The following is a 21,724-nucleotide window of genomic DNA, read 5'->3' on the forward strand; positions in this document are numbered from 1 at the left end:
TAGCAAGAAACAACAGCCCGGTGAGTCCCTTAGAGACTATGCTTTATCCCTACAGGAGGCACTGAGGGCCATTATAGAAGTGGACCCACGTGAAGCACAGAATGCAGATAACACACTGCGGGAGCAGTTTATTGAAGGAGCTGAAACAAAGTCTCTGAAAAGTCAACTAAAGATGCTGTCTGCTCAACATCCTGAAAGTACATTCCTGGATTTCAAAGAATTGTCCATCAGAATCCTGGGGGTAGAACCCAACCAAGAATCAACCACATTTGCCGCATGTCCTGCTGACAGTTATGGAGATGCTAAGCTCATGTGTCCTGTGTCTCCAGGAAATACTCTCCTTGCTGCCCAGGGTGCACATGTACAGATTCCAGATGCAGTGGCTGATTTAAAGGACCAAGTCGCAATCCTGACTAAGAGCTTGGAGAAGGTGTGTCATAAGCTTGAACAGTTAGAGATGCGTCCTCAGCCAGAGTGTGAGTCCCCACAGCATAGGAGTCGTCCTACTGACAGTGCGAGCAAGGGATACTACAGGAGATCTGGAAGATTGCCTACAGACAGGTTTGATACTCATGGAAGGCCCATCTGCAGACACTGCCACAAAAGTGGTCATGTGGAGAGAGAGTGCTGGCGGTCAAAAGAACATCCCTCGGGTGGAAGAACACTAGGTCCAGAAGATCCAAATTGGCTGACCAGGTATGTCGGGCCCCATCCATTAGTCACCATCCACATTAATGGGGTACCCCTTACAGCTCTGCTGGACACTGGTTCGCAAGTCACCACCATACAGAAAGCCATGTTTGAGAAATACTGGAGCAGCGACCTATTGATGCAGCCACCAGAAGTTTGTCTGAATGTTATTGCAAGCAATGGTCAGACAGTACCCCTGCAAGGTTACTGGGAACCCACCGTTCAAGTGGGAGAGACTAACCTAACACAGCAAGGTGTGATCGTAGTAAAGGTCGATGATGAAGACATGCCTCCAGTGGTGCTCGGAATGAACATCCTAAGGAATTGTTATGGGGAAATGCTAGATGCCCTACACCGATCCCTGCCAACAGCTTCACACTCTGCGCAGAAAGTAATCCAACAGACTATTCGTGTGCTCAGCAGAAGTTTTCCAACGTCAGAGGAGAGATCTGCCGTGCCCGCATTAGAGATGTCCGTCCAGTGATCCTGAAACCCGGTACCGAAACCCTGCTGTGGTGCCATGCTCGCCCAGGGATACGAGGCCAAGACTACCAAGCCTTAGTAGAACCCCTCCATCTTGAAGAACATCCTATGGTGCTTGCTGCAAGAAGTCTAGTGACCGTTTCCCACGGAAAGGTACCTATCCGCCTCTTGAATCTGAGTGACATCCCTGTGGAATTAAAGAAATACTACTCTGTTGCCCAGTTATTACAGGTCACATTCCAAGACATTGTGGAAGTTTCAACAGTTGTTGCCCAACAGTCCACTCAAATACAGAGTACACAAGAAGAGAATTCATCTACACCATGGTGGTCAGAAATTTGTGTTGGGGATATTGCCACGCCTGCTGAACAAATTGAAGGAGTATTGGAAGTCTCAAGAGAATACCATCAGGCCTTCAGTAAACATCCCTTGGACTTTGCGAAGACCAGCATAATGAAGCCACAAGTCAACTACTTGGGACACGTTGTTAGCTCTGAGGGTGTGATGCCTGACCCAGAAAAGATTGCTGTTGTGAAGGATTGCCCTACTCCCACCACAGTAAAAGAGGTGAGAAGTTTCCTGGGATTCGCAGGTTATTACAGGCGCTTTATACCCTATTTCGCCCAGATTGCAGAGCCTCTACAAGAGCTTCTTAGAGGACACTCAAAGCAACATCTGAAAAGACCAATTCCTATTGAATGGACTGAGGATCAAGAGATTGCCTTCCAGCTGCTGAAACAGAAGCTGATTGAGCCACCCATCCTTGGTTATCCAGACTACAGTCAACCTTTCTGCCTCTACACGGATGCCAGCAAGAAAGGTCTTGGAGCCATCCTGACCCAAATGCAAGAGGGAAGCGAACGGGTAATAGCCTTTGGCAGCCGAGGGCTTAAAGGGACTGAACGGAATGACCAAAATTACAGCTCGTTCAAATTGGAGTTCCTTGCGTTAGTGTGGGCTGTAACCGAGAAGTACAAAGACTACCTCGCGGCAACACCATTCGTAGTCTACACAGACAACAACCCCCTTGCACATCTGAACACAGCCAGGCTGGGAGCCCTAGAGCAAAGGTGGGCATCTCGTCTTGCAAATTACGACTTCGTGGTCAGGTACAGAACCGGCAAATACAATGAGAATGCGGACGCATTATCCCGCCTGCCAACCGATGAAGTACCTGCTCAGAATGAAGAAGACTGGGAAGAAGTAGAAATGCCATCCTTCTACACCCGCTTCACCCAGCAGAACACAATCACCATCATGGAGAAAGGACTTTGCTCCCAGAAACAGAGTTCAGAATCACTCCAAGAGAAGGAGCAATGGATTAAACTTCAAGCAGAGAGTCGGGTGATGGGAGAGCTGCAAGATTTTCTCGTCAGTAGAAGAGTACCTGAGAGACTTCGTCGTGGCAATGTAGACCCTGAATTAATCCGTCTCTGGAGACAGAGGAGACGACTCTTCATAAAAAAAGGTCTGATGCTACGCAGCACTCTGGATCCCATCACTGGTGACCGTCTGCATCAAGTAGTAGTACCCCGTCGAGATGCAAAAACAGTACTAGAAGCCTACCATGACAGATCGGGACACTTCGGTGTACAAAAAACAGAAGCCACAATCCGCAGACGCTTCTATTGGATAGGAATGCGTGAAGATATTGAGAATTGGTGCAGAGAGTGTCAAGCTTGTGCTCTAAGCAGAGGTGAAAAACATGATCAGAAGGCTCCATTACATCCCATCGTAAGTCACCGACCTTTGGAGATCGTGGCCATAGATCATGTCAAATTTGAGCCTAGCAGATCTGGATACACATATGCAATGACCATCATCGATCACTACACCAAGTTTGCGGTTGCAGTACCTGTCCGAGACTTGACAGCCAAAACCACTGCCGCTGTTTTCTGGAAAAACTTCATGCTACCCTATGGATGTCCTGAGAAGATCCTGACTGACAGAGGGTCAGCATTTGAATCTCAGCTATTCCAAGAACTGTGTTCTCTCTACAGTTGTCAGAAGCTCCGTACAACAGCTTACCACCCACAAGGCAATGGCCTCTGTGAAAAGATGAACAAGACGTTTATAGAGATGCTGAGGACTGTGCCATCTCACAGGAGGACTAATTGGCCAACCCTGCTACCAGAGTTAGTTTACATGTACAACAACACTGTACACTGTTCCACTGGGTACACTCCCTACTACCTCATGTTTGGTCGTCAGGGCAAATTACCAGCTGACTTAGACCTGGATGTGTCAGTGCCTGATGCCATCAACCCGTTGCCACGAATCGATTGGGTGAGTGACCACCAGAGACGTCTGGCTGATGCCAACAAAATTGTTGAAAGTCGAATGGAGGAAGCCCGCAAGAAGCAACAAATGGACTTTGACTTGCATGCTAGAGCCGAGCCTTTTAAGATTGGTGATCATGTTTGGCTCAAGAATAATCACAGAACGAGCAAACTGGACACCAAGTGGGAAACAGAACCGTACACCATCAAAGCCATCCCATATCCTGACACAGCCGTGTACGAAATAGTGAAAGAAGGCCGAGCACCTCAAGTAGTCCATCGTAACAGACTTAAATTGTGTCAAAAAGAGTTTGTTCCTGCAGAGGCTGAAATCGTTGGGAAACCTCCTGTTGTTGAGAAACTTTTACCGTCACCAGAGACACAGATGCCTGATTTTTCTCCTTTGGATTGGTTCTTTGGGCCTTTAATTTCCTTCATTGTCCCTGACAAAAGTGTTCCGGATCAAGTTGAGACTCCGATAACATCACAGCCAGGGTCTTCAGCCAGCCCAGAGCAACAGATGAACCCAGAACCAGCTTTCTTCGAGGAAGAACCTATTAGAAGACCAGAGAGGAGCACCAGGGGTAAATTACCCGCCAGGTATCTCGACTAACTGTTTCATCATAGAATTGAACATTTTCTCTACCTCATATTTTTTACTTGAACATTGAATGACTTTGCTATATTTACCCAAGTTATTCTGTGCCGAACTTTTGGACACTGTCCCGGTTGGGTTAAGAACTCTTGTACCCCACAAGTTTATATGAGGAATCCACATCCCTGTTCCCCAACAGTTGATACAGGAACTTTACATTGAACAAGAGTCGTCGCCCATATTCCTTATTCTAGTGCCTTAAAGGACTGATGAGACTCTTCGTGAAAGTAATATATTGCACTGTTTTAATATATGCTTGATATGTGCCTGACTTTTCCATTCCTAGGGTTGCAGTTCCTCCATCGTTGCAGACGCCGAGGACGGCTTTTGTTAAAGCAGAGGTGTATGTAGTGTCCTGACAATACCATAGAGGAGTATTGTTTACATTTTAATGCATTGAACATAATGTTATATGTTGTGTTATGCTGCCACCTAGTGATGCAGAATTGTCATTACAATCTATTTTTCCAGCCTGTAAAGGGTGTGGCTGGAGAGGAGGGTCTGAGGCAGTTCCCATGAGGCTTTGCAGCAGAAAGTGGTAGAGGAGTCGGTTCCAGGAGAGGAACGAGGGAAGACAGCCTGTGAGGAGAGCTGAGATAATACTTGGCCTCACAGCATATTTCGTTCAGAAAGCTTCTGGCCTGAACTAGAAATTAATACAGGGAAACAAACCTGCTTAAAGAGAAGGAAAGCAAGAGAGAAGAAAGTTCATTTTGCTGCTTGCAGATAGGAAACTGTCCCAGCCTGACTCATCCCGCCTGCCCTAGCTGGATAATAACTTCTATGTGGAACCAAGCTGCAGCCTGCAATCTTCCAGTAGAGAAACTGTGAGTTATTATTATACCAAGTTACATCACCGTCTCCTGCGTGTTAATCTGCACTGCACCCACTAACAACAAGGGCACCCCATATCCCATCCACCAGGAGACAGCACCACAGGGTGTGCCCCAGGGGGAATCAACAACTACCACCCATACATATGCAGATCCCCCTCCTTCACTGTGCCAGCTCCGCAGGAGTGTGAGAGGACTACAGCCACCATGAGTACTACAACTCCCAACATTGGTCTCCGCACTTTCCCTCATCCCCATCGGGCTGTTGCACATATATGTGGTTAATTTTTGGTTTGTGTAGGGGGCGGCAATAGAGAGTCCCGCACAGGGCGCCATCCAAGCTAAGGTTGGCCCTGGCTGTCACCAACCCTAGTCAGAAGGAACTCCGCCGCTGCCTGCACCGAATGACCTCCTCGGCTTCTCCGGTAAGTCACATGAGGCAGAGCGGAGAGTGGTTGCGGTAGGCTACCGCTGACCGGTCTGTTCACAGTGTGGCGCTAAGTACAAGGGGGGGAGTGTGGCGCTATTTATAAGGGGGGAGTGTGGCGCTATTTAAAAGGGGGGAATGTGGCACTATTTACAAGGGTGGGGAGTGTGGCGCTATTTACAAAGGGGCAGCGGGCTGTGTGTGGCACTATCTACAGGGGGCTGTGTGGCGCTATCTACAGGGGGCTGTGTGTGGCCTCTTTAATTTATTTTCTTCATTTATTTTTATGTTAATTACATTATAGAACTACATCGCTTGTAAAATGTAGAAATGCTTTTATACTAGAGTTACATTAAAAAAATTGTGAAAAAAAAATTACACCTCATTGATTGGTAAAGAAAGAAAACATGGCGAGGGGGAAGGAGATGTCGGGAAATAAATTGGGGGGGGGGGGCGCCAATCTGAATCTTTGCCCCGGGTGCAGGAGAACCTAGCAACGCCTCTGCTGAGATATGGCCTAACAACTGCCTGTGTACAATCAGTACACAGGCTAATGTACTGGCACATTAATATATGCCAGTGCATTACAGTTAAAAAATCAAAATGAAAAATCCGTCTATGGGATTAAATAAAAAAAAAGTACAAAAATGTAAAAAAAATTAATGTTAAATAAAAAAAAATTGTCAAAAAAATACACAGAAATACAAATTTTTTAGAATAAATAAACTTTTTGAAATATACAGTAAGTCCCAAAACATGAAATAATATAGACATATTTGGTATCGCCACGACCATAACAACCTGTACAACAAATGTATAACATTATTTATGATGATCGGTGTTGGGTGTAAAAAAAATTAAATAATAAAACTGCAGCGGAACTGCTTTTTTTCAGCATTTTCACCAAAATAAAAATGTATATAAATTAAACGATAATATATTTGTACCAAAAAATGGTACCTACATAAAGTACAACTCGTCCCGCAAGAGACAAAGTCTCATACAACTACGTCGTAAAAAAAGTTATGTGCGTCGGGATGCAAAGAGGGAAATATAAAAAAAATAGTTCTTTACTCAAGGCCAAAATTGGCCTTGTCCTTAAGGGGTTAAAGGGGTTATGTGTGGACCAAAAATTATTTACAGTGTACTCATTTCAATATGTAGGTATACTCGCTAATATACATTCCGGTTCCCCGTCGTGCTCATTCTGAGATTTTCATAGATTTTTATACCGCTGCCGGCGGACCGGAAGTCTAGTTGCACAGTCTTTTTTGATGATGATACGACTCTTCATTATATGACCTGCCCCGTTGTACTCTATGTACAAGTAGTACAGTGAGTACGTAAAGTACAGCAGGGCCGGTCACATGATGCAGAGTCGTATCGTCATCACTATTATAACATCAGGGTGAAATATAAGTACTTACTGCAATTATAGAGCGCGTTGACCTTCTTCACATCCGAATCATCCAGTCCTACATTCTGTCCAAGAGTTATGGTAGGGTCAGATTTAACGACCATTGATGGCTTTCCTGTGCTGTAGTAATTCCTATGAGAGGTGGGTATTGTTAATCATATGCCTAAAGAAGCGCATGTAGGTTATATTTAAAATTAGATTAGACTTCATGGGTTTTCATTTTTTCATGTACAATGATGGAGTGGGGGGAGTTCCCCTTCTAGTGCCTTACAAAACGTGGTTACAAAAAGCATCTCTTGCTCTGGAGCACCCAGCATGATCATGCATTACACAGATAGCCTATCGATTTAAAGGGACACTGCGTAATGCTTAATTTCCTCTGTGGTGGCGCTGCAGGGGAACTGAACACTTGCTTCTGGGTTCTCTCGCTGATCACAACTGATCATTTTGTAAAAAAAAATATTTTTAAAAATGGATCGGATTCTTATGTTCCTGGTTAGTTACCTTAATCCCTTCTCGACATTTGTTGTATGGATACTTCATGGAAAGCTACTGCTTCCCGCATTTTGCCGTATCCATAGGACAAATAGTGAACACCGGCCCAGAAGCTGAGTTGGTGCCCCCATACCTCGGTGTCGGCTGCATGTTATAGCTGACACCCTGGGGAAATGGTGAGGTCCGAAGTTTGCTCCGATCCCCGCTATTAACCCCTTAAATGCAGCAGTCAAATGCGATCGCTGCATTCAAGGTGTTTTCAGCTCATCTGCACCCCAGCAATGAAATTGCCGGGATGCCGGTGTCTGCAAAGGCAACCGGAGGCCTAACACTGGCCTCCCAGTATCGAAAGCGATCGCTGCATCTTAGTGGTTGGCAGCAGATCGGCAGCTCTGCACTGCAATCGCAGGACTGCCGACTGCAACTATGGCATCCTACTTTGCCATTATGGAAGCCTATTAGGCCCTGCCCGGGGGCGAAGCCTAATCGGCTTGCTGTCAGTGAATGACTGACAGATCTAATACATTGCACTACGTAGATAGTGCAATGTATTAGAAAAATAATCTGACAGTTTGACCTTCAAGTCCCATAGTTGGACTAAAGAAATGTTTAAAGTGTTAAAATAAAAGTTTCAAGTAATAAAATAAAACACTATCGCCCTTTTTCTCTTATCAAGTCCTTTATTACTGTAAAAAATAAACAAACCATACATATTTGGTATCGCCGCGTCCGTAATGTCCTGAACTATAAAAATATTATGTTATTCATTCCACGCGGTGAATGGCGTAAAAAAAAACTTAAAAAACCTTAATGACAGAATTTCGGTTTTTTGGTCACTTTGCCTTACAAAAATTGGAATAAAAAGGGATCAAAAAGTCGCATGTATCCAAAAATAGTACGAATACTAGCTACAGCTTGTCCTGCAAAAAAAACAAGCCCTCATACAGCTCCGTCGACTAAAAAATGTAAAAGTTATTGTTCTCAGAACAAGGCGACAGAAAAAATACCTTATTTTTACAAAAGTAATCTTATTGTGCAAAAAGTTATAAAACTTAAAAAAGTGCTATAAATTTGGTATCGCCGTAATCGTACTGACCCGCAGATTAAGTTAACATGTAATTTATGACACGTGGTCAACGTTGTATAAAAAAAAAAAAATGCCAGAATTGCTGTTTTTTGGTCACCTTGCCTCCCAAAAAATAGGATAAAAAGTTGCATGTACCCCAAAATGGTACCAATAATAATTACAGCTCGTCTTGCAAAAAAACAGCCCCCATACCACTATGTCTATGAAAAAATAAATTCGTTAAGGCTCTAATATGTCAGGAAAGCAAAATATGCAGTTGTGCCGGCCCGAGAGGAACGTTTCTTCTCTTTCAAAAGGCAATTTATCAAAGCCCCAAAATTAGGGAACCAGGAAGGGGAGGGCCCAAACATTTCTGCTGGAAGCGAGGGTGCCCGTATTATAGCAGGACGACAGTTCCCACCAAAATTCCCCAAACTGTAAAGGTGCGGAGTGTGGACCAAAAGAGGATAAGAAAGGACATTTATCAGCGCGACACCGGCCTGTGCAGAGAGGATTGCTTCACAGCTTAACAACAATTTATGGATTATTTTGTTTTTTAAAACATTATTATACCACCTGACTATGCCCCTGATGTACTCTGCCCAGCTTACATATGCCCCCACATTATAAACTAAAATACCAGTAAAACTCCAAACAAAACTACTACAAAGCAAAATCAATGCTCCAAAAGCCAAAAGGCGCTACCTCTCTTCTGAACCCTACAGTGTGCCCAAACACCTGTTTACTTCCACATATATGGCATCGCCATACACGGGAGCACACTTTTAACAATTTTTGTGGTGTGTGTCTCCAGTGGCACAAGTTATGCATGGCATATTTGCCACTGAAATGGCATATCTAGGGAAAAATTAAAATTTTTACTTTGCACCATCCACATCACAATCATTTATGGAAAAGACCTCTAGGGTGAAAATGCTCACTGCACCCCTTAATAAATGCCTTGAAGGGTTTAGTTTCCAAAATGGGGTCACTTCTCAGGGGTTTCTTTTATTATTTCACATCAGAGCCTCTGCAATTGTGAACCAATACTGTGTATGTCGCCAAACGAGGCCTCAACATCGCATGGTACTCTTTCACTCCTGAGCCTGGTCGAATATCCATGCAAAAGATTATTGCCCCATGTAGGGTGGTTCTAAAACCGGGAAACACAGCATAATAATTAGAGAGCTGTCTTGTTATGGTGGCACAAACTGGGCACCACATATTGGTACATCTATGCAAAAAAATCCCATTTTCACTCTGCAACCTCGAGTGCACACTAATTTCTGCAAAACACCTGTCTGGTTAACATGCTCAGTACACCCCTAGATGAATACCTTGAGAGTGTAGTTTCCAAAATGGGGTCAATTCTGGGGTGTTTCCACTGCTTTGTTCCCACAGGGGCTTTGCAAATGCGACATAGCGACCATAAACCGATCCAGCAAAATCTGCACTCCAAAAGCCAAATGGCGCTCCTTCCCTTCTGATCCCTGTCGTGTGTCCAAACAGCAGTTTATGACCACAAATGGGGTATTGCCGTACGAGGGAGAAGTTGATTTACAAATGTTGGGGTTAGGGTTCCTTTATTCCTTTATTATTCCTTTATTTGTTCCTTTATTTGTGGAGAAAATGAAAAATTTTGAGCTAAAGCTATGTCTTATTGAAGAAAAAGGATTTTTTTTTTTTTTTCACTGCCCGTACTCTGGAGAAGTTGCTTTACAAATGTTGGAGGGCTTTTTCTCCTTTATTCCTTATGGAAATAATTTTTTTATAGCTGCAGTACGACAACATCTTATTGGAAAAAATAAAACTTTTCATTTTCACGTCCAAATTCTAATAAAACCTATGAAACAACTATGGGGTCAAATGCTCACTACACCCCTAGATGAATTCCTCAAGGGGTGTAGTTTCCTAAATGGAGTAACTTTTTGGGCATTTTCATGATTTTGGTCCCTCAGGGGCTTTGCAACATGGTTTTGGTCCCTCTGGGGCTTTGCAAATACAACATGGCCTCCGCAAACCATTCCTGCTAAATTTGAGCTTCAAATGGCGCTCCTTCCGTTCTAAGCCGTGCTGTGTGGTTTATGACCACATGTGGGGTACTGTTTTACTCAGGAGAAATTGCTTTACATATGTTGTGGTGCTTTTTCTCCTTTAATCCTTGAGAAAAAAAATAGCTAAACCTACATTTTCTTTGAAAAAATTTAGATTTTCATGGCCTGCTTCCAATAATTTCTGCAAAAAACCTGTTGGGTAAAAATGCTCACTATACCCCTAGATAATTTCCTTAAGGGGCGTAGTTTCCAAAATGGGGTCACTTGTAGGGGGTTTTCACTGTTTTGTCCCCTCAGTAGCAGTGCAAATGCGACTTGGCCTCCCCAAAAAATTCCTGCTAAATATGAGCTCCAAGAGCCAAATGGCGCTCTTTCCCTTCTAAGTCCTGCCGTGTGTACAAACAGCCATTTATGACCACATGTGGGGTATTGTTTTACTCAGGACAAATTGCTTTACAAATGTTGCAGTGCTTTTTCTCATTTAGTCCTTGTGGAAATGATAAAAAATTAGCTAAACCTATATTTTCTGTGAAAAAATTTAGATTTTAATTTTCACGGCCTACTTCAAGAGCAAATTTTTCCATTAATGTAAAGTCCAATGTGTCACAAGAAAACAATCTCCGAATTACTTCGATAGGTAAAAGCATTCCGAAGTTATTACCACATAAAGTGAAACATGTCAGATTTGAAAAATGAGGCTCTGTCAGGAAGGTCAAAAGTGGCAAAGTGCGAAGGGGTTAACAGATCATGATAATCTTGTTATTTTGTGTGAATATAGCTTACATGATACATCCAGAATGGGGTACTCTACAGTAATGTACGTGTACTTTCAACTTTGTCATATACTTACGAGTTAAATTGCAAGATTGATTTGTAGCCATATGGTAGCGGAAAAGTATCTCCTCCATCCAAGATAAAATTGCTGTAATCCCCTATTTAAGAAAAAATAATGAGATATCAGTCTCGTGATCCTTCAAGTCAACATTGTTTTATGTTTTATTGAGGGGGCTAATGTCAAGGCTATGTAAATATAGGTGCTCACTTGGGGAAATATTTTGCAATAAGACATCGATATACTGGTCCCGGTCAGGCCTGGTATGCTCATGGAAGAAGCCCAGCGCGTGCATGAATTCATGTGGTACCAGAGTGTATTTTATACAGGAAGGCATATCAAGGCTCAATATCTGTCTACCTCCAACCTTCCCAACATACGACCAACACCTGAAAAACATAACAGCATCAAGTACCATATTAGTACATGAACAGTCCACATTAAAGGGGGTTTCTGTTTTTTTTGTACATAAAGCTTAAAGAGATTTCTGGAAGATTACATTGATAGCCTATCCTTAGGTCAGGATATCAATGTGTGATGAGTGGAGGTCCATACCCTGGAAACCCCAATAATCAGCAGAAGAAGATGCTGCATCTCTACAGGCACAGCAGCACATCCATGCACATGATCAGTGGGGGGGGGGGGGGGGGGTCCCTGGGTCAAATCCCCACTGATCACTCAATGGTTGCCTATATTAAGGATAGGCTATCAATGTATATTCCCATAAAATCCATTTATAATAAAAAGTTCTACAACTTTTTGAACATACATGGCATTTTATTTCCTCACCATTTCCAAGCTCTTATTTTGCTGTCAGTGAATGAAAACATACATTTAGAGATTAAAAACCTGTAAAGACCAGAACCTTTTCATACTGGGAGTTTACTACACTTATATCCAGTGTAGACAATACTCTCTGATCTACCTTGCTCCAATGTATCAGTGTAGGTAGCCTTGACTGTTAGGCTTACAGAGGATAGCTTAGATTACATACCACTGTAGCAAATTCCCAGCTGCGAGAAAGAAGAATTTTGCTATTCACTGACTGCAAAAAGCTTGAAAATAGTGAAGAATGGAAAATCAAAATTTTTTTGACATTTGCAAAACTAATAGAGTACTTATACTATCATTTAAGGGGTATTCCCAACATAAATGCTTGAGAGGTAAGGGTCCCAACTCTGGGGCCCTCACCCATCGAGAGATCTGTGAATCCATGACCCCAGTTCAGGACGACCACACTCCCCATAGAAGTGAATGGAGAGTTGGCTGCGCGCTGGGAGTTACAAAAAAAGCCAAGAGCGCTGTTGGGTGCCTCGGTAGCTGGACTCATGGCTATAATATTAAAGAGGTTATTTGTGATGAGACAACCCCTCTGATTTTCATTCTTCATGGATTCATTTTTGTGGACACTGTTATAGTTAAGCTTAAATGATAGATTTCCATACCCTCCTCCAGTCTCTATACTGATATAGTCTTGTTCATTGCTTCTATTGACAAACTGTACACAGGTCATAATCTCAAATTCCTTCATGAGCGTATCGAACATTGATATTTCGAAACTAGCTGGAAACAGAAGAACAGAGTTATGTTTTTAGGTTTAAAATATTGACAAACTTCATCTCTAGACACAAGTATCTCAGGTCAGATCTATAATAGGGATAACTTACAATAATCAGGGGACACGACAAACGGAACTATTACCATTCCATTTGCTGATTTTTTCCATTGGCACCCAGGACATACTTTGGCACTACGTGAGTGTTTAACGTCAATGTCACCACCCACAAGGAAGACAGCGATGTCTGCGATGAGAAAGGACAAATAGTTAGATCTATATTGACAGATTTTCACAATGATGAAAAAACACCCAAAAATTGCCCCAAAAAGTTTTGTTTATCAATACAATGCAGTAATTTCATTAGCAAATATTACACAAATCTCACCTTTGTTTGCTTCCTTAATTATTTCAAACATTGCTCTGCTGTCAGCGTAAGGATAAGGGGCAATTGCTAAAAAAAAGAAAGAAATTAAAATGTAATACCAAAGTAGCAGCACAAATGTTAGAACATTTTTACCCTTAGCAAAACACTGCGTTCACTAGAGTTCACTTATGACGATTTTTGGGGAGAATTTTGTTTACTTAAATTTCAGGAGATTCAAGTAACGCCTCTGCAAGAACATAATTTGAACAATGCAAATAGGGGCATCAATGTTGGATTAGAAATAAGAACCACCAGCACAATAATGATATTTCCCATCCTAGCCTCACAATTTCAGCAAAAACAATGCTCAAGATGCAATTGTTCTCTCACTGTACGGATAACATCTACCATGCAAGATCATTATAATTCACATAGGCAACAATTTTCGTGATACATAATAACCATCTGTAGAAACAAAAAAATCTGTCCCAAAAGCAGACTAGCCTCTATTGAACATGTTGAATACTGACAAAATAAAGTATGTTTTCCATTTGATAATACAGTGAGTACTCTTCTATGTGTTTTTAGAGTCAGGAAGAAGCAGAGAAAGCTTAAGATTTTTGTCATTTTTATACATTTGTATTGGCAGAGTTAGTACAAGTGAGGATGGAGCAACTTTAAAGTGGCAATTGGATAGGTGAACTGAATTACTAGTAACTGTTTTATTACTGACTATGGAAACCATAACAAAAAGCATGAGGGAAAGAAGGAAAATTAGCAGAGTTAATTGGGAGAAGAAAAATGGAAATAAGGTTAGATGGATAGATAGAATAATCTTAACTTACTTTTTCCAGCATCTTTTGTTTTCTATGAGAAAATAGAGACATGTTTATATTGGGAGAATGAGAAAAGTACTAAATACAGGTCTATCTACCTCTCCTTGTAAGATTCTTATGTCATTATGTCAATTGGTACTTGTGCTGTTATATCCGTTGTCTTATAACGACCATACTATCTGAATACAGTTATATAGTCTGAAACACTTCATATCTATTGATGCATATTATTGAATTACCTTCTGTACAGACTACTATCTAACGGATAGTTACATACATCATTTAAAGGACGCACATGCACTTTATTTACCTGCCTCTCACATAGTTGCATGGTCTGACTCCATTCACCAGCCAATGATCCCTGTTTTTACTGTGGTCTTTTTGGATTCTTTTTATATTGTGTTATCATTGTTAATAAAGTTTTTGTACATTTACTACTTCTCAGTTTCCCAGTGTCAATCCTTCTTTTTTGGTTTTCTCTCTCCTTGTAAGAGAAGGGTCCACCCACATATAGGCTGGATTTACATACACACAATGAAGAATAATATCATTATCCGGATAATTGGTACCGTATATTCACAGATATCTTGTTAGGATTAAATTAATTCTTAACCAAAAAATGTTGCTCCAATCTTGACATAAAAATAAATCCAGCACGCCGATTCTAATGAACTGGCCTGCACAAATGCAGGAATTAATCCGTGACCTGTGTACAAGAAGATCCAGGCAGTGCTACTGAGTCCACACATTAGGTGGAGAGAAGAAATCAAAAGAACACCAGGGGGCACCAAACCATGTATGTAACATAAATATCTGCACATGGGAACGTTGAAAAAAAAAAATTACAATTGAAAAATTTTCTGTTTTGTGAGATGTAACACAAAATTTATTATTAACCCCTTCCCGCTGCAGCCACTTTTGACCTTCCTGACAGAGCCTCATTTTTCAAATCTGACATGTTTCACTTTATGTGGTAATAACTTTGGAACTTGTGGAAAAACACCAATATTAAGAGAAAATGTGCAAATATTAGCACTTTTCGAAATTTCAATGTATCTGCTTGTAAGACATGCAGTAATACCACACATAATAGTTACTACTTAACATTTTTAATACGTCTACTTTATGTTTGCATCGTTTTTTTAACATCCTTTTATTTTCCTAGGACGTTACAAGGCTTATAAGTTTAACAGAAATTTCCCACATTTTTTAGAAAATGTCAAAAGCCTATTTTTCTAGGGACTAGTTCAGTTCTGAAGTGGCTTTGAGGGGACTATATATTAGAAAGCCCCCCATAAATCACCCCATTTTAAAACTGCTCCCCTCAAATTATTCAAAACAGCATTTAGAAAGTTTCTTAACCCTTTAGACTTTTTACGAATTAAAGCAAAGTGGAGGTCAAATTTACAAATTTCATTTATTTTGCAGAAATTCCATTTTAATCAATTTTTTCTGTAACACAGAAGGTTTTATCAGAGAAACACGAATTAATATTAATTGCCCAGATTCTGCAGTTTTTATAAATAACTCACATGTCCTAGTGTCCTAATGGACCGAAACACAGGCCTCAGAAGCAAAGGAGTACCTAGTGGATTTTGGGGCATTCTTTTTATTGGGGTATGTTCAAACGGGCTATTTTAACCATTTAACCATTTTTTCGGGCCGTAAACGTCCCGAAAAACGGCTGGAAAATCGGAAGAAGAATGCCTTCAAACATCTGCCCATTGATTTAAATGGGAAAACGGTCATTGACATAGACAAACAGCTCCAAAAACGGCCTAAAAAATGCAGCAAAAAACGTGAGGTGCTAAAAATACTGCTTTGTCCCTTGAAAACAGCTCTGTATTTTGAGACGTTTTTTAGTAAGCGTGTGAATATAGCCTTGGATTAAATTTTAGGCACTATGTCAGGTTAGAATGGGTCTTGTGGAGCCAAAACAAAGGAAACACCCCCAAAAATACCCTATTTTGGCAACTAGATGCCACAAGGAATTCATCTAGGGGTGTAGTGAGCATTTTGACCCCACAGGTGTTTCATAGATTTTATTAGAATTTGGACGTGAAAATGAAAAGTTTTATTTTTTTCCAATACGATGTTGTTGTACTGTAGCTATAAAAAAATATTTCCATAAGGAATAAAGGAGAAAAAACCCTCCAACATTTGTAAAGCAACTTCTCCAGAGTACGGAAATTCCCCATATTTGGTAATAAATTGCTGTTTGGGCACATCGCAGGGCTCAGAAAGATAAGAGTGCAGGATTGGTTTCTCGGTACCATGTCGCTTTTGCAAAGCCCATAAGATACCAGTACAGTGGAAACTCCCCAAAAGTGACTCCACTTGGGAAACTACACCCCTTGAGGAATTCATCTAGGGGTGTAGTGAGCATTTTGGCCCCACAGGCGTTTCATAGATTTTATTAGAATTGGACAGTGAAAATAAAAATGAATTTTTTATCAATAAGATGTAGCTTTAGCTCAAAATATTTTTATTTTCTCCACAAATAAAGGAGAAAAATAACCCCGACATTTGGAAAGAAACTTCTCCAGAATTCGTAAATACCCTATATTTGGTCATAAACTGCGGTTTCAGCACACGGCAGGGCTCAGAAGGGAAGGAGCACCATTTGCTAGAATCGTTTTTGGGTGCTGTGTCGCATTTGCAAAGCTCCTGTGGGACCAAAACAGTGGAAATCCCCCAATAGTTACCTCATTTTGGAAACTACACCCCTCAAGGTATTCACCTGGTAGTGGACTGAGCATGTTAACCCCACAGGTGTTTTCCAGAAATTAGTGTGCACTCGATGTTGCAGAGTGAAAATGGCAATTTTACCATGGATTTGCCATTTCAGTGTCCAATATGTTGTGTCCAGCATGTGTCACCATGAAAACGCAGCTCTCTAATTAATATGCAGAGTTTCCTGGTTCTAGAAACACCCTACATGTGGCCCTAATCTTTTACCTGGACGATCAACAGGGTTCAGGAGTGAAAGAGTACCATGCGAAATTGAGGCCTAATTTGGCGATTTACAAAGTATTGGTTCACATCTGCAGGACTGATGTGAAATAAGAAAATAAACCCCTGAAAAGTGACTCAATTTTGGAAACTACACCCCTAAAAGCATTTATTAAGGGGTGTAGTGAGCATTTTCACCCCACAGGTCTTTTCCATAAATTATTGCCCTGAGGATGGTGCAAAGTAAAAATTGCAATTTTTCCCCAGATGTGATATTTCAGTGGCAAACTTGTTGTGCCACTGGAGACACTCACTACAAAAATTGTTAAAACGGTTCTCCGGATATGGTGATGCCATATATGTGGATGTAAACTGCTGTTTGGGCACACTGTAGGACTCAGAATAGAGGGAGCGCCATTTTGCTTTTGGAGCGTGGATTTTGCTTGGTAGTAGTTTTATTTGGAGTTTTACTGACATTTCAGTTTATAATGTAGGGGGCACATGTAAGCTGGGCAGAGTACATCAGGGGCATAGTCAGGTGGTAGAATAATGGGGTAAAAAAACCAATAAAATAATCCATAGATGTGTGTTACGCTGTGGAGCAATCCTTTCTGCACAGGCCGGTGTCGCACTGATAAATGTCCTTTCTTATCCCCTATTTGGTCCACACTCTGCACATTTGCAGTTTGGGGAATTTTGCTGGGGAAGTGTTGTCCTGGTATAATACAGGCACCCTCGCTTCAAGCAGATATGTTTGGGCCCTCCCTTTCCTGGTTCCATAATATTAGGGTCTTAATAATCGCCTCTTGAAACAGAAGAAATGTTCCCCCCGGGCCTGCACACCTGCATATTTCTTCTTTCCTGACTTATTGGAGCCATAACATTATTTTTTTTATATAGACGTAATGGTATGAGGGCTGTTTTTTTGTAGGATGAGCTGTAGTTTTTATTATTACCATTTTGGGGTACATGCGACTTTTTGATCACATTTTGTCCTATTATTTGGGAGGCAAGGAGACCAAGAAACAGCAATTCTGGCATCGTTTTATAGGTTTCCTTTTATGCAGCATTCACCGTGCGTTATAAATGACATGTTGACATAGCGCTTTTTTATAACTTTTTGCACAATAAAATTACTTTTGTAAAAAATTATGCCTTTTTTCTGTCACCATGTTTTGAGAACCCTAACTTTCTAATTTTTTCGTCGAGGGATCTGTATGAGTGCTTGTTTTTTTCGAGACGAGCTATTGTTTTTATTGATATAGTTTTTCGATACATGCAAATTTTTAATCACTTTTTATTCAAATTTTTGGAAGGCAAAGTGACAATAAAACAGTAATTATGTATGATAGTATAATGGTTGCCTTCTTGAACACAAAAAAAAATACATGGAAATATACCCAACATTTCCTTAAATAGTTTGAAACATCTTGTCTCCAAAGTATATGTACATATATTTTTTAGACAAAAAACAGATATATCCACCAACAAAGTAATAGACATTACTCACGCCTTGATGCAAAATCTTGAATCCGGTCGCGCAATGTTTTGGCTCAATAGCGTTCCTCAAGCTCGATTTTAATGCAGATCACGGGAGTCCAGGAATTTAGATATAACACATGTCCAGCCCCGCATGAGCAATCCACTGGTCGCATCTATTCTAGACCCAATCAGTGGATGCCGATGCACTTGTGGCACACGTGTGCATAGACAGACGCAATATAGGACTGCAGACGCTGGTACTTGGGACACATGTTGACTTACCCATGGCGCCATAATGGTACATAGCTATCAATTATTGCAGCGTATATATTGACTACACACGCAGCTATCTATATAAAAATTCTTGATTCAGCCACTGTTTTTAACAGACCCCTGAGAAAGCCGGGTCCCTCCGGCTATACGCGTGGGGAAGGGATTGAGGCCAGCTTTACACTTAGTGCCCATTCAGCTGGTTTACCTTGTCCAGGCTTTCCCATCTTGAGATCATAAGTAGCCACAGTTGGTATTGTATATTGCACATGGCACTTTATATATGTATATTTATGTAGCATTTGTTGCATTGTATTCTTTACCATAATTGATTTTCTTGCTGGGTTGGACTAGTGTTTATCTATGTTTTACATTAGTGCTGGTCTCTGGTCACGTGTCTTATTTTGGACCTGGCTTTGATACTACAATATATGGAGTTTTGCCCGCTTTGTTTTGTGTGTTTTTTTAACGTTTTTCTTTATCGTTTTTAGTTCTTGTATTTCAGAAGCAAGTCATTTTGTGATTGCTGTAATTCTCATAGTAGAGCAGTATTAGTCACTGAAACCGTAAAGTTGGGCATACATACTTTAAATCACTGGTTTCCCGACTCAACCATAAGCTTACTTGTTCAGCTTGGCTTTCCCTATCTTCAATGGTGAGAGGGGAATAATCCGCTGCCAAAATCCCTCTTGCAGCGGCTTATTTCCCACTGGAACAAAAAATTGGACATGTTGATCTCCATCATGCCCAATCCTTCGTTCCACGACAGCAGATGTTGGAGACCCCCATACACATCGGGTAGTCAGCCAAATCTGCAGACTTTGGCGGGTTCAGATAAAATTCATCTGAATGTCATCTGAATGTCATCTTTGTCATGTGACCGGCCCCACTGTACTCTATGTATAAGCAGTAGCAGTAGTACATCAAGTACATAGAGTACAGCGAGCCGAAGAGTCCTATCGTCATCAAATAAGACTCTTCAATGGATAGAGGGGAATAATCCACTACCAAAATCTCTCTTGCAGTGGCTTATTTCCCACGGGAGCAAAAAACTGGACATGTTGAAATCCAACATGCCCAATACTTCTTTCCACGACGGCAGATATTGGAGACCCCTATACACATTGGATAGTCAGCCAATCCTGCAGACATTGGCGGGTTCGGATAAAATTTATCTGAATTTCATCTGAATGTCATCTGGTGCAGTGGCATCTGGTAGATAAGAGGACAGCAGAAACGAGAAGAGGTGATTATGTTGTGAGGACGCAGGACACATAGGAGATTTGCCTATGTATAAGCAGTAGCAGTAGTACATCGATTACATGGAGTACAGCGGGGCCGGTCACATGACGAATTCGTATTGTCATCAAAGAAGATTGTGCAACTAAGCTTCCGGTCCCCAGGCAGCACTTTAAAAATATATGTAAATCTCAGAATCAGCGTAAAGGGGGACCATGATGTATATTAGTGAGTGTACTCACATACTGCAGAGAGTACACTGCTAATAATTTTTGGTCCCCACATAACCCCTTTAAGTTTTGTTACTGTTGTTTTACTCACTACATACGTTGAATTTTGGTCCCACATGTCTACCTATAACCCTAGTCTTAATCTTAGGACCCTTTAGTGGGGAGCAGTATGTGTCACCTGCAGGCTACTGTTTATCATGGTCAATGCATTAGGGATATTAAGGAGGTCTGACAGAATAGTTACAGCCGAAAATTCAGGTTTATTTTGCTTTGTGTTTAGTGCTATGTGATTATTATGAAGATCTTTGAGTAAACAGGACTTTAGAGTGAAACGGAATTGAAGATTATAGTGAATAGCCGGTTTCATGAAGAAAGTAACAGTACAGTAAATGGTCTCATTATTTTTGTCAAATTACCGTCTTGGGTGGTGGAAGAGGTGACACGTACTGGTCAGTTGTGTTCATGTTTGTCCTGGGGATAGTTTGAGATCTTGCTGTGAATGGGATGTTAAATTCTTTTGTATCATTGACACACAAAGAACAATTATTTTTGAAGGGCTACTGTAACGATTCTAACGGCTTCTGACCTTCTCCACCTACAGGTGTAACGTGACCTGCAGGGCATATTTCTAGTGCAAGAAAGAAACACATCCTGTGCGCCTGCACACATACACACACACACATATACAATGTCGTTATTTTTTCCAAACCCTATAATTCAGTAACGTGTAGAACCACTTTTAGTAACAATAACTTGAAGGAAATGTCTTCTGTATACATTTTTTAGTCTCGCACATCATTTAAGAGATTTTTTTTCCCACTCTACTTTACAACATTGCTTCAGTTCATTGCTGTTTGAGGGTATTCAGGCCCTTTTACACTGGCCAATTATCGGGAAAAAGAGCGGTCATAGAACGCTGGTTCCCGATCTTTGCCCTGTGTAACAAGCATTCGTCCCCATACATATCTCCTTGTGAAAGGAGCAAACGAGCGCCAATCAAGGAGCTGTCTCGTTCATCGGTGCTCGTTTACATGGCCCACGTCGGGCCATGTAAAAGGACCCTTAGTTTATGCAAAGCTTTCTTAAGACCAATAAGGTTGAGATCTGGACTTTGCCTTGTCCTGTCCTCAACTTTAGCCAGATTCAGTCGCGTAGCTAGCGGTGGGGGCACCATGACCGGCAAGGCCACGCTACAGTATTAACGGAGAAAGGAGGGGAAAAAAATGGATCGTCTGGAGGCGCTGCTGCGTGGCAAAATTTGTAGAAATGACGGTAAAGTCCAGATATAATAAAATCGTTTATTTCAATATGTGGCTACGCGTTTCAACGCTGAACGAGCGTCTTCTTCAGGCCATGTACACATTGTGCTTCTGACACTTTATATAACATAGTGAGTTCAAATTAACAGGAGTGAAAAACCGCCAAATCTGCCGAGGTCAGAGTGCGACCGTGACGTCACACCCGGTTTTTTTCAACTAAAGGGCAGTTAAAACAGATGAACCATTATAAAAATAAATACTTTCTTTTGTTTACAAAACATAGACACTTGATGATAGGGATAC

The 21,724-nt window shown here is 41.3% G+C and overlaps 1 protein-coding gene across 1 annotated transcript; it reads right to left on the minus strand.

The window, feature by feature from the left end:
• Positions 1-6,762: 6,762 nt before the first annotated feature.
• LOC142702585 (hatching enzyme 1.2-like) lies at positions 6,763-20,626 on the minus strand. The gene is made up of 9 exons (XM_075848180.1): positions 20,579-20,626; positions 20,341-20,481; positions 13,999-14,020; positions 13,175-13,240; positions 12,899-13,033; positions 12,677-12,794; positions 11,442-11,620; positions 11,250-11,331; positions 6,763-6,916 (listed from the first exon to the last, which is right to left on the minus strand). The coding sequence occupies exons 1-9, from the start codon at positions 20,624-20,626 to the stop codon at positions 6,763-6,765; spliced, it is 945 nt and encodes a 314-aa protein (XP_075704295.1).
• Positions 20,627-21,724: the final 1,098 nt, after the last annotated feature.

Source organism: Rhinoderma darwinii, unplaced genomic scaffold, assembly GCF_050947455.1.
Source record: "Rhinoderma darwinii isolate aRhiDar2 unplaced genomic scaffold, aRhiDar2.hap1 Scaffold_2343, whole genome shotgun sequence".
NCBI classification, from domain to species: Eukaryota; Metazoa; Chordata; class Amphibia; order Anura; family Rhinodermatidae; genus Rhinoderma; species Rhinoderma darwinii.

Excerpts from the sequence above, each read along its gene's own strand:
- LOC142702585 (XM_075848180.1), bottom strand. The coding sequence starts at position 20,626 with ATGAACACAACTGACCAGTACGTGTCACCTCTTCCACCACCCAAGACG. Across the intron at positions 13,241-13,998 it reads AACAAAAGATGCTGGAAAAA|CAATTGCCCCTTATCCTTAC; the intron begins GTAAGTTAAGAT and ends TCTTTTTTTTAG. Across the intron at positions 6,917-11,249 it reads TCAATCTTGCAATTTAACTC|GAATTACTACAGCACAGGAA; the intron begins GTAAGTATATGA and ends CACCTCTCATAG.